Source organism: Bactrocera latifrons, unplaced genomic scaffold, assembly GCF_001853355.1.
Source record: "Bactrocera latifrons isolate USDA-ARS-PBARC rearing strain unplaced genomic scaffold, ASM185335v1 scaffold_320, whole genome shotgun sequence".
Taxonomy (NCBI): Eukaryota; Metazoa; Arthropoda; class Insecta; order Diptera; family Tephritidae; genus Bactrocera; species Bactrocera latifrons.
The window spans coordinates 20834-34235 of record NW_017536853.1 but is presented as its reverse complement, the minus strand read 5'-3'; the positions used below and the strand labels follow the sequence as shown (position 1 = coordinate 34235).

At 38.4% G+C, this 13402-nt stretch overlaps 2 protein-coding genes across 2 annotated transcripts in view; one reads left to right on the top strand and one right to left on the bottom strand.

Annotated features, from left to right (window-relative positions):
- Nucleotides 1-650, bottom strand: part of LOC108971088 (glycerophosphocholine phosphodiesterase GPCPD1-like) — a gene marked incomplete in the record, with an annotated part of 2811 nt that extends 2161 nt beyond the window's left edge. The window contains 1 exon segment of the mRNA XM_018936917.1: nt 1-650. Coding sequence (XP_018792462.1) covers nt 1-38 — 38 coding nt within the window.
- LOC108971091 (protein king tubby) overlaps nt 1-11101 on the top strand; it is a 98115-nt gene extending 87014 nt beyond the window's left edge. Inside the window, exons 2-6 of the mRNA XM_018936921.1 lie at nt 6969-7314; nt 7420-7983; nt 8048-8238; nt 9212-9349; nt 9419-11101. Coding sequence (XP_018792466.1) covers nt 6969-7314; nt 7420-7983; nt 8048-8238; nt 9212-9349; nt 9419-9688 — 1509 coding nt within the window. The 3' untranslated portion in view covers nt 9689-11101. The remainder of the gene's footprint in view (nt 1-6968; nt 7315-7419; nt 7984-8047; nt 8239-9211; nt 9350-9418) is intronic.
- Nucleotides 11102-13402: the final 2301 nt, after the last annotated feature.

Genomic DNA, 13402 nt, shown 5'->3' with positions numbered 1-13402 from the left:
ACAGCGCAGAGCGCGCAGAGTTTAGCGAGCGAAAACATAGTAGCGCGCTACAAAAACTGTACACTTTAATTTAAGCGTCTATATTTTTCAAAAAGAATTTTAAAAACTGTAARCGCAGCGCTTAGGTGTTGTCCTTGACGCSGCGTTTTCACTAGCGCTGGTGTCTCGCGCACACTATGCCTGYTGTCCACTTAATCGCGCACTGTCTGCGCGTTCACCGCGAATTTATTCATATCTTTGAGTTTTAAGTTTTCAAGTTTTCACCTGCGCGCTTTTGCTTATCTTAGCCGCAGATTAGCTGAAGGTTGTTTTATCAACTACGCGGGTCTCTGAGGAAAGTTTATGTGTATATTTCTATCGTTTAAGATTTATGAGCTATTTTGCTTTGCTACCAACAAACGGTATTTTTATAAAATCGTTAATAAAAGTTTATGACAACGTTTGTTGTTTGCTTCACTATGTTTTTTTTTTTATTTTTGTTTTTATTATTTTAAATATTTCTTGTAATATTTTTATTATTCTCACTCGCTGCGCTTTCGCGACTTATTCGTTGTGCTCGTTTGTCGTCGAAAAATGCACTGATCGCTTTAAAGTTTCCCACAAACTATATCGTCACCTAGTTATAACAACAAAAGCAACAATCGGCACACAAATTGTACCGCGCTTATCAGCACTAAGCCAAAAACGCTTGTAAATGAAACAAGTGAATAATTTCGGTGAGCGCTATACTGCGCCATCAACCGTCGAAGGTTCAACCACATGACCACACATTTCCAAATGAATTAGTAGCAATAAGCATGCGCACTTTACCCGCGCGCCCCACTCCCGACTTAATGACCTTTGTTGCGCTTAGYGGCAATGCTAAAATTCAAAATTCAATGTCAATCGTACAACATACTGGGGGCGGAAGCGTGTGCATTAACCTGCTAACGCCAAATTCTAATATGACTTTTGTATAGTGGGGCAGGTGCGACCAAAAATTTTAACTGCGAGTCCTTAATTTCAGATTGCTTGGTTGATTATCACTGCTTATTTGTGTAGAATGCTCTGACCGAGTGGCGTTCATTGAATTATATAAAATTCACAATTTAAAATTCTATCTAACCCTTAGACTGGATACTCTTTTTCGCAGCAAGTTAAGGAGTATACGAAAAGTACAACTTTCACAGTAGAAATTTTGTCATAAATACCGAAATATTTCTCTTTCCTTTATAGAACCGACCCATACCTCATGAGCTACATTTTCTTCTAGAACTTTGCAGCTACTTCTCGTTTAATTCAATTTCAACAGCGCTCTCAACCAAAAACTTTCACTCCGAGTCCTTACTTTCAATTCTTTGGAGAAATTCCCTGACCAAAAAACGATCAGTGAACACGATATTATATTTACGGCTCAGCATTTCATCTAACYCTTGGACCGGTTTCTATAGTATTTCAGTGCAGTAATGTTAAGCAAGTTATGGAGTATTCGAATAGTCCAACTTGTCACTAATTATCCCCGTCATGCTATATGGTGCAGAGGTATGGAAGATGACAACATCTGATGAGTCGGGGTTACGAGTTTTCCAGATTAAGGTTTTGCGGAGGATTTAAGGTATTTTGCGCATTGGCAACGCCGAAATGTCGTGTCGTCCGAATTTATGAAAACACTTCAGCTCTGMAAGTATTCGACGCAGTACCCGCCATTAGAAGCAGAGAAAGACCAGGTAGAGAAGGACTTGACTACACTCGGAATCTCCAATTCTATGCCAATAAAGAAGAAGCCATAGTTAGTACTTAGCACTAAGAAATAATTTCAGTCTCACACAGAAGAATTTAATAATTTCCGTGCGCAAAGTTTATTCGAGATGCTTACCTTAAAATTACCGACATTTTTGGAATTAGTATGATACAATTTCTATATAAATCTGTGTACCATAAACTCATAACGAAGTAGTTGTAAGCTCAGCTACACAGATCAGATACACTTGAGGCATTTTATGCAATTTAATTATGAAATACAGCAAATTACGGTATCTCTGATTACACGAAACTATTATATACATCAACAAGCCCTCGGCAATCGCTTCCTTGCACGCCACCGCGCGCATCACCTAATTAAAGATTTATGAGTTCATAAACCCCAATAAATAGCGAGCAGCAAATAATCATTCAATTATGTGTGGCAATTATGATGATCACGTGTGTTCTTGTACAACAACAAAGCGATAACGCTGCTGGCGAGTCAGCATTCTTTGCACGTTTTCAAAAGCTGCTCGTGTTGAACGGGTGATACGAGTACATAGCTCGTGTTTATAGAGGTTTACGAGTGGGGATACGTGGTTGTGGCTGCTTTTGGCATTTAGCAACAAGTCGCTGAGCTCCCTGATTTTTCCAAAACTACCCACAATTTCCGCTTATGTGCAAATAAATTGCGGTATACACACCTGTACGAGCGTAAAGAACGTGAGTAGACAGAGATATGGCTTTTTGATTGGTATGGAACAATGTTTTGAGTTTGCAATCTACAGTTGTTTTTAATATTTTTAACGGCATTACACATACACACATACATATGTTCATAAATCATGTTTGATAACCGTAAATTAATTGCTTTATTTGCTCTAAAAGGTATTTGTTGTAATTTGTATTGTTTTCTGTTTTGGCCTCGGCGTACTCGATTTCATTAGCAATGTTCGCCTGGCCATTACTACTCGTTTTTATTTACATTTGAATCTTATCAGCTGTGTGCTCAATACTGACCATTACGTATCGTATTTGGCACAGCTTCGGCTCCCAGTGTCGAAGTCCGTCATGAGGTTGTTCCGCAACAAGAGAAGCTTAGATTGAGCTAGGTCATAGGGTTGATACAAATTCGTCGGATCTCACTTGGATATGCGTCTTTTGTGTTACCCTAAAACTACCAAAAGTAGATCACAAGCTCCATATATGTAGCTCGATGGTACGTTTCAAGTTCATCAAAAATTTATTAAGGCACTTAATACCAATCCCAGCCACTTCGCTAGGTTCGCCAAAGTTAGGTCTACAAAGATATTTTAAAGATATTTTAATCTCTTAAGAAGAAAACGCCAAAACTTTGCTAAGAGCCAATAGTTCGGACGACCTCTTGCAGTGCCCTCTGACCACTCACTAAAGTACCAAAATACCAAAARGGTACCCTCTCTASCAAGCTCATCGGCTTTGCMGTGTCTGACAATTYSGCTGTSAACCGACAACCCTACAAGACTAATATGTATGTAAGAAGCTAGTGCTAATGCTTGAAGTCTTTTTTTACTTTTGAGCRGATAGTCAGCGAAAGTCAGCCATATAGCAACTCGGCTATCGGAATGAATGCATACTTCTCTGAAAGAACATATATTAGTGCAAAAATATTGGTTTAAGGGGGGTCTCCTCGGGAGGCAATGRCAAGAAAACGTGCCGATTTTCTTTAAGCATAAACTTGGCAGTAAACTCCACAACTTTACAAGGTTCTTGTAGAAGCTGATAAGGAAAAATGATACAATAGTCGTTTGTCTACCATATTTGTGATTTCATGATATTATTTCTAACACGATTGAAGAACGTCCACGAATCTATCAAATAAAGGTTAGAGGTTTTAGCGCATGATATATGTAGATATTTGTATCAGCTTTTTGAAGTTTGTTCACAAATATAACGAGTGATCCAAGTAGAGATACTCAATAGTAATTCGTACCGACATATAGAACGACTTGGGGGATTTAACGTTGTGATCTTAGATTGAAAGCGTACAAGATACAGCTTGTGCAAAACCTGAAGCCGCTTGACCTTCCCAAGTGACAGTGCTTTGCTCTATGGGCTCTTGAAACGTTTCAAGAAGATCCGATGTTTTCGAGCCGAATTTTGTTCAGCGATTAGACTCATTTCTGTCTCAGTGGTTATGTAAACAAGCAAAATTGCCTTCTTCGAAAATGGGTTTGAACAAAACGTGGCAAATACAGTCTACGACAGCACATGAGGGACTAAAAGATATGTTTTTTTATACTTACAGGGTAAGTAGGTATATTTTCAAATCATACATAAATGCATATGTATGTGGATTGGTTTACAAGGCACACAAGTGTAATATACACGAGTAACTATGTGTGGTATGTGTGAATTCCTGATCTCATGCGCAAATGAAGAAATCATGTCCGAAACCATTAAAATTAATTATATTGACATCRATTGCAATTTATCACTTACAGCAAAAACAACAATAACATCGAAAAAACTGCAAAAACAGCAGTAGAGATATCGAAGGCAATCCACTTACACATAACAACATATTTACATATACTTATGAGCACAAAAAAAAGACTGGCAGCGCTGTCAGGTTGGGGCATACTCACACATAACGTGTATATGAGCGTGTGTGTGACAAGCCAACCTCGCTAGCTTCCCTCATTGAACTTGAAATTCGCCCCCGTTCAATGGAAGCCTTCAACAAATGCCCGCTTGTGCGCAGAAAAATGCTTGCGCAACAACAAAATCCCAATTTTTTTAAAAATTAAATTTAAAAAAATCCGGCTTTAACCACTTTTCATTTAATTTTCCATGCATTTTGATGTGATTCAATTCGCGCTACATGGCAAATTCTCTGATACATTCACTAATTGTTTTGTTGTGTTGCACCTGCAGCGCATTTGCTGTACATGTAGAAATGTATGTATGTATGTATGTATGCATTTCAATAGTCACTTGTTTTTCTCCCCAAAACTGGAATACGCGCGCTGTACTTCATGTGTAAACAGTGAAACAGTTCAATTGCTATAGGCACTCGCTGAATAGGCATACACTGAAAAAAATATCACACACCAAAGACAAGAAAAAGCGATAACTGCGGTTGTATCGAAGCTGTAAAAACCTTAACMAATACAAAAGGTTTCTTACAAGACCTTGACTTCTCTCGTTCAGCTTGTACAGACTAACAAGAGTCGTTGCGTTTTACGTGAGTACATGCCGTTGACGGCCTWACCTYACGGTGCTTAAAAGCGCATAGGCCAAAGCAATGTGTTGATCAGCGTCCCAAACAAKACATGCTTTTTGTAAGTATTATTTGGTTCCAAAGTCCTCTCTCGACGAACAAAAACCTAACTCGTAGAAGACGTAGAGGCCATTCAAACGGCTTGCACCGGCATACTGGCGACCATACCCGCCAACGAGCTAAAACCCTTATTCGACATGCTCTTGGACCGTATTGAAGCAGAAGAGACTATTTTGCATAAAATAAATTGATTTCACCGAAAAAACCATTTGTTCTGTTGTTTTTTAAATCCTGTTTACTTTGGAAGGCACCTTGCAGCGAATTAAGAGACAGTGGCTACGCTGGCTCGGTCATGTCATCCGAATGAATGTAAACAGTCCAGCTCTGAAAGTATTCGACATAGTACCCGCCGGGTGAAGCAGAGGAAGGGGAGAACCTCCACTCCGTCGAAGAGACCTGTCTTCGCTTGAAATATCCAATTTCCGCCAAYTTGCGAAAAGAAGAACGACTGTTGTTAACTCGGCTATAACCGCGTGAGCGGTTTCCACGCCAGTAAAGAAAAACWATATYTTGTTTCAATTGGTCAGGTGGAAACGACACCTTTTCCACCTTGGTCGGGTTCGAGGTCAATCTAAAACCTCTACCAGGTCCGGCACCCGTCCGCCGTGCGACTCCACACTAAATTGAATTTTCAATTTCACTTGCCTTTAGGTTTAAACCACAGCCACCAAGAATCTCTCCAAAGGCCAAGCATAATTAGTAGATTGGAGTGAACTCCAAGTTCTAACTGCTCGCCGTGGTATCAGATTTAAGTCTCCGGTCAGAGCTTGGAGCYTTTGCTACAACCAGTTGAGCACACATCAAACTCACAGACTGGTGTCAGGCTTTAACCGGAATCAGACGACACGGAGGATCTAAGAATTATACAATTTTGATCTGAAAGTAGTTGAAACAATAATTATAYACTTAAAGGTCAGTTGAGGTTCGCCAATAAAAGAGTTTGGTTGATTGAAGCGGAATTTGAGATTACAAAATCCTAAAACGACTAACTAACACCCACTATACCAAACAAAAATAAGGCTCAGAGCGTAGAGACTCTAAAAAAAAAACTCACTGTTTTTTCAATGTTCTAGTTTTTAATGGTGTCTAAAAACACTCGAGCTCCATGGAATATATGTAGATTAGGTTAGTTTAGGTTAAGAGGTCGATCGTAAGGGCTACGTCCACAGTTTGGACAGGCAACTTCGATCAGGACAAGTAGTTCAGTAGACTTATTGCGTTCTACTCTAGGCGAGAAGGATGTAACGGTCGCACAGAAAATGTTGAAGAAGTGATCCTTACAGAAAACGAGCTCTCTAATATTCCCTCTTAGGTTCGACCCATCCGTAAAAAAATTTCTGCACCCCTTCTCTAGCGACATCTCCAAAGCCACATCTGCCTCGTCGAGGAGGGCAGAGAAAAAGCCGCCACCAATGACCTCTGTGACACAGTGATCTAATTTTTCAGGAATGCAGTAGAAGTAGGGAAGAATTTGRGCGAGTSCTTGTTCGGAGCCTTTCATATATCCAGCTTTGCAGTGCCTTAAAGCTCCCACGCCTTCCCAATAGCTCCCTTACATCAATATAAGCCGCTTTATTTTGTTAGCTTACACATATTATATCATWTGAGCGGAAATTTCTTRAATTTAATCCCAACCCAAACAACTAGTATGTTCTCTTAATAACGGTCCTAAGAGAATAGGGCACCTCTGAGGAATAAGTTTACATAATATATGTGAAAAGAAAAAGGTAATTGATGGAAGAAACAAAAAGAGTAATACTTGTATATGTAGATACATATGTATATATACAATTTCTGAGCTCACAGGGCTCACAGTAGTTTATGATTGCATACGAGTCCCAGTGGCTGCCATTTCGACAATATTCGTTAACTTTTATTTCTCTCATACATATATTAATGAGCCTTCTTATACTTTGTGTTGCAGCGCCTGCTAATGGAAGCGTACATACGACAAAAGCGCGCCTCGCCGGGCATGGTGCAGGCAAGTGACTTACAAATAACCCGTCCCATGTCGGGGCTGCGCACATCAACGGCCACTGGCCGCGAGCTGCATGCCTACGATGGTCCAATGCAATTCATCAGTTCGCCCCACAATCCCGATCAATTATTAAGTAACACCACCGGCATCACAGCTACGAATACGAACGCGACCACCGTCAACGYCAGCCACAATGCGACCACCCCGAATGGTCGTCAGCATGGTGTCAGCTTTACGAACAATATGCGCCCGCGGACAGCCCAGATGACAGGACATATCATCAATCAGGATGGTAAATAAATGAAATACAAAGGCGTTGTGGTTTTTGTTTTCTGCTTTTGAAAGTTCCAATTTAACTTTATCACTTTGTTTTACACATCTTCCGTTGTGCCTACAGATTTAATCGAAGAGATTTCCTCACACGAACTCGAAGATGASGAAAGCAGTCCCGTCAATCATGTCAGCAGCAATGGTCAACGACAAAAGCAACGCCAACAACAACAACTACAACAACATCAACAACGCTCATATAGTCACGAACAGGATAGCAGCACATTGGACGAAGATGATTATGTGAATCGGAATATCGAGGAAGCGGCACCCGTCATGCCATTGAATCACAGCATCGCCAATAGTATCGCATCACAAACCAACACCACCACCAATTCGGCCGTCGGTGCACGCAGCACTTCGGCGCACTCGACAGGCGCCGGTTCGGCTAATAACACTGCCAACTATTCGAACAGTGCGCAGCAAACCAATTCGTCAGCGGACGGCAGCGGCGACCCGGAGGGTGATCTTGTCGGCAACATCGAACAGTTCGTCATGCAGCCAGCGTCGCAGGGTGTACTTTTCAAATGTCGCATAACGCGTGATCGCAAAGGCATGGATCGTGGCCTATTTCCGATCTATTATTTGCATTTAGARCGCGATTACGGCAAGAAAATATTTCTCTTGGGCGGTAAGCGTGATGGAAAATATGCTCCATTTTTTGGGACTCCTTTATATGTATATTTTTTTTTCAGGACGCAAGCGAAAGAAGAGCAAAACATCCAATTATATTATCAGCTGCGATCCTACGGACTTGTCACGTAACGCCGAGGGTTTTTGTGGAAAGTTGCGTTCAAATGTGTTCGGTACCTCCTTTACCGTATTCGATAATGGCAACAAGGATAGCACGGAAAATCCACGACTCGATTTGGCGGTTATTATCTATGTAAGTAACATTGTRGGGGGTCGACGTGATAAGAGTGAGGGTTCCTAGCCGACCTTACAAAAGGCTGATGAAACAGCAACTAAAATAGAATATTAGAAAAGGTTAAAAGGAGACATGGAGAGGTTCTCAAATCAAATCTGCATAAGTAGTGGACACGTAGAGTATTGACTCTTAGATGATATGACCACCACGGTCGCAGTAATGCAACATGGGGATATTACAGTCTTATTTAAACTTTCTAAAATAACTTTTGGTACGCTACTAAGTCTTAAGATATCTAAAATCTAACATTGTTAAACAATTTTTGGTTCGGCTAGATCGTGGGATTGATCCAAAATCGACCAATCTCATTTAACAGATATTTGTCCTTTGAGTTACCCATAAACTCCCAAAAGTCGTTCACCAGATCTTAATCGATCGACGAAACGTTTTGAGCTTACAACAAATTTATTAAGTCTAGGTACTCCAAAGGTTTTTCCCCATGATATTTCAATCTCAGTCTGGCAAAAGCCCTGCAATGAAAGAAAAAGTGCCAAGATGGTTCCAGCACGATTTCCTTCATACAGTTTTGACAAACAACTTCCGATGGAATATTTAACCGCATGGCTTATAAACCTAATGGACAGTGTCAGAACACCAACAGATGCGGCAAGATTGACTTTCCTAAGAGCCAGTGGTTTCGAGCACCTCTTACGGTTCCACTCCAAAACTAGTTTTGAGCGCACAATTAGCAAACACAAAGCCGGTATAGCGCTTCGGCTCTTCGAAGCTCTACATCCACCGATAACTTGATGGCATCCAACTATATACCTTGATGACATACACTTCTGCTTGAAAGATGTGTAACTCTGGTAGTCGGAAATAAAAGTCGATGGAGAGCTTCCGACAAMAGACTCCGACTTCTACCTTTCCTCTTAACTTCGTTCCATCCGTCTTGAAATACATGTGTTAATATCTTTTTCTCTATTTGCAGGACACCAATATCCTCGGTTTCAAAGGTCCACGCAATATGACCGTGATACTGCCCGGCATGACGGAGGAAGATCAACGCGTCAAAATTAGCTCCGCCGATCCCAAACAACAGGGTATACTAGACTTATGGAAAGTTAAGGTTAGTTTCGTAATTCGTCGTGTTCCATTTTAAGCTMTACTTACGTAATACTTTGATTTTCSACACCAGAACATGGACACAATCGTTGAGCTGCACAACAAGACACCCGTATGGAACGATGAGACACAATCKTATGTCTTAAATTTTCACGGGCGCGTCACACAAGCATCAGTTAAGAATTTCCAACTCGTACACGATTCGGATCCGGATTATATAGTCATGCAGTTCGGGCGCACCTCCGAAGACGTCTTCACCATGGACTATCGCTATCCACTGTGCGCACTGCAAGCGTTCGCCATAGCTTTGAGCAGTTTCGATGGTAAAATCGCGTGCGAGTAGAAGAGCGAAACAGGCTGAGCATAAAACAGTGGAGTGACAGTTCTGCGCATGCGTATGCTAARGCAAAATTATGCTCAAATTTATAAGCGTTCAGCAATAACTATAGTATTTTATGTAAATGTAAATGTAAAATCAAAGAAACTTAGCACAAAAGAGTACGGTCAAAATCAAAAAAGTGCATGAACTCAAAAACAAACGGTTGCCTTAGATGAGAGCGTTCGCAAGGCGCGCTAGAAWAATACCCACAATTGTATGTATTTATGTGGTGGGTCTGTACATGCACTGACTTGATTAACACTAATATTTTTTTTATAAAGCAATTAAGAGTACAAGTGAGTGTTAGCATATACACACCAAAAAACATTTATATATAGGTGGCATATAAACAATTGGAAAAACATCAAAAATACAATGAAAACTGTTTGACAGACTAACGGACATAATTTGTTTAGTTCTGAAATTGAGTTTGACGAAGCAAAATTTTCAAAAATAATTTTTCGCATCACTAATATTAAAGCACATTTAAGTTTGCCTTAGTCTTTCTACACAAAATACTCAGCAAGAATTCCATACAAGACTACTAACTTATATATTGGGTWGTCGAAAAAGTCTTTTCATATTTTGTATTATATCGATCTGTGATTMTTTGCTGAAACGAAATGAAATTGAACCATTTCTGAAGCGAATGGTAACAGAGGAGATGAAAAATGGATAAAATKCAATAATAATGTGCGAAACAGATCATGGTCCAAGCGTGGTGAAGCTCTCAAAGCCATAATTGACGCCTCAAAAGATTAAGCTGAGTGTTTGGTGGGATTGGGAAGTAATCATCCAGTATGAGCTGCTCCAGCCTGGTCGCACGATTGATTCTACATTTTACTGTCAACAACTGAAGAGATTGAAGTAAGCAATCGAAAAAATAAAACGGCCAGAACTGTCCATCAAGACAACGCTAGACCCATACACATCTTTTATGAYTCGGCAAAAACGGGGAGAGCTTGGCTATGAAGTTCTGATGCATCCACCATATACCCCTGACCTTGCAACAACGGACTACCGTTTGTTTCGGTTAAGGCCGAACTCCCTTAATGAAGTAAAATTGCTTTCAAGAGAAGCCTGTGAAAATTATTTGTCGCAGTTTTTCGCCGAGAAACCAGAARARTTTTACACGACATGACATGGACTAATGTCTCTAGCGGAAAAAAGCAAAAAGTGGTCGACCAAAATGGTACATATTTGTTTCATTGCAAATATAAAAAATAAGTTGAAGTGTGTTTAGAAATAGGAACAAACTTTTTCGACTACCCAATATATGTTTTCGATATACACAGTCCGGTTGTCTCTCAGTTTTTAAGATATCGATCTGAAATTTTGCACACGCCCTTTTCTCTCCAAGAAGCTGCTCATTTGTCGTTACCGTCGCCATCGAACCACTATAGCATATAGCTGCCATACAAACTGAACGATCGAAACCACGTTTTTGTATGGAAAACTTTTTTATTCGAGAAGACTTCTTCACAAAATTCGGCATGGGTTATTGTTTAAGGCAATGTTGTAAACTCCGAAGAAATTATTTAAATAGGATCACTATAAAGTGGTCACTGATAACACTGATGCAACTGGTATAGATTATTCTGAAGCAAGTCTCAACACAAGTATTGAACACTCTCTCACGCGTTGGTATTATTACAGGGTGTAGCACGGCTCAAATATTTTCACTAACTTTTTCTATAACAAAATTGCTGTCTGACTATCTCATACTATTCTAAGCGAACAAGGTTTCCTCAAAGAATACATATTATATTTCACCACATATTATTTTCCAATTAAATATAATTTTTTTTAAATGAAATTTATAAAAAAAAAAAATTGGATTTATACGATTCGGTTAAGCATTTCATTGTGTCAATATTTTAGTCATTATTTACACTATATAGCTGTATTGAGTACTACGATGCATAGAATTATGTCGAAATATTTGCAATAAAATTAGTTTATTTTCGTCAAAGAAAAAAACACTTATTTATAAATATATTTCTACACAAACAACATTACATGTACATTTAATATAGCAGATAATATTTAAGAAGAAACACTACTTACATATTTATATAATACAAGCACTTACGTATAAAAAGTATAAAAAAAAACTTATAAAAAGAAGCTATAAAATTCAAAACCAAAACAAATTTAAGAGAAAGCAATAAAGAGTACTTGTAAGAACAAAATAAAACAGTTTAATTTTTTATGAGAATTTCTTTACAAAAAATGAAGTCCCTTGTTTCATTAAGATACCCTACATACCATTACCAATCTTCATATATGAAGTCAAGTCAGTCAAGTTTCCAACCAATTTTATTAGTTTTTGACACAAAGATGAACCTGGTTAGTCGAAAAAGCCTTTTCGTATTTTTAATCAAATTTCAACTTATCTTTTTTTTATATTTATACTAATAAATAAATAATTATACATTTTGGTCGTCCACTTTCTGCCATTTTTGAGATATTATTCCATCAGTGTAAATTGAAATTTCGAAGTTTCCAGAACGGAAACGAGCGTTACTATTATTGTGTTATACGAACTGATACAGCATTGTCTCAGTAAACTTCACAAATTTCATTGGTGGCTTGTGTGACATTCTTCCCTTTTTTATAAAAAAAATTTCGAAATATAGCGAATTCTACATTTTTTTCAATTTCCTGGAACTTATTTTTTCTTTTTGGTTAAATTAAGCTTAAAATCTCATCAATGATATGGCAGCACTGGAGATATACGGCTGCAACAACATCTATTGACGAAATACGAAAAGACTTTTTCGACTACCCCATATTTTCAAGAAGTGATACCTTTCGAGTTTCTAGAATGACTGCAGAGATTGACTGATATTTTCGATAATAAGTTTGCAATAGGAAGTGGAGTCTTGACTATAAGCTTGTATGCCATTAYTTGGTAGTTTTTGAACAAACCGTTATGTGGAGAGTAGGCCGGATTATAATCCGAATTCAATAATTTTAAGCTTTTTTCATCTCATGGGCCTTCCAAAACTATTTGTCCTGAGYGATTTCGGTTATTATAAATTGAATGGTTTAGTAGATATGTACATACATTAARCTTTATTAGAGGGGTAAGCCAGGCCCATATTTTAAACAAATTTCACAAAAATTGATGTYCCTCCCTACTTCAATTCGTTGTATTTCATTTTCAAAAATCAGTAACTGTTATACATTCGTGCCATCAACGAAATCCGCATATTACGGATATCGAGTTCGTGTCTTAAGTCTTTTGAATTATGTGTACTCACCTCAGTGACCGTGTAGCAGCCGTCAAGCTCTGTTAGTCAACTTGAATTCCGTAAAAAATGCAAAATAAATTACGCTTGTGATTAATCATTTCAATTTTATTTATTGTAATTTTATTCGAAAGTTCTTATTCAGCTATGTAATTGTAAAATATCATATATGTAGTATATACTCGTATGTATGTATGCATGTAAAATTACAAGTGAATATTAGATTATTTATTTCTATCTGTTATACTGTTATTTTTTTCTTTTTTTCTTATAAACATATGACTTTTTCCATAAGCATTATAGGTATATAGTAAGTATTTATTTATGTATGTATATATGGTATGTGAGTGACTCAGTGAGTGTATGTAGGTGCAGCAGATACTTAATTGCATTATTGTTACCTTTAAGTGTTACACATTTACTT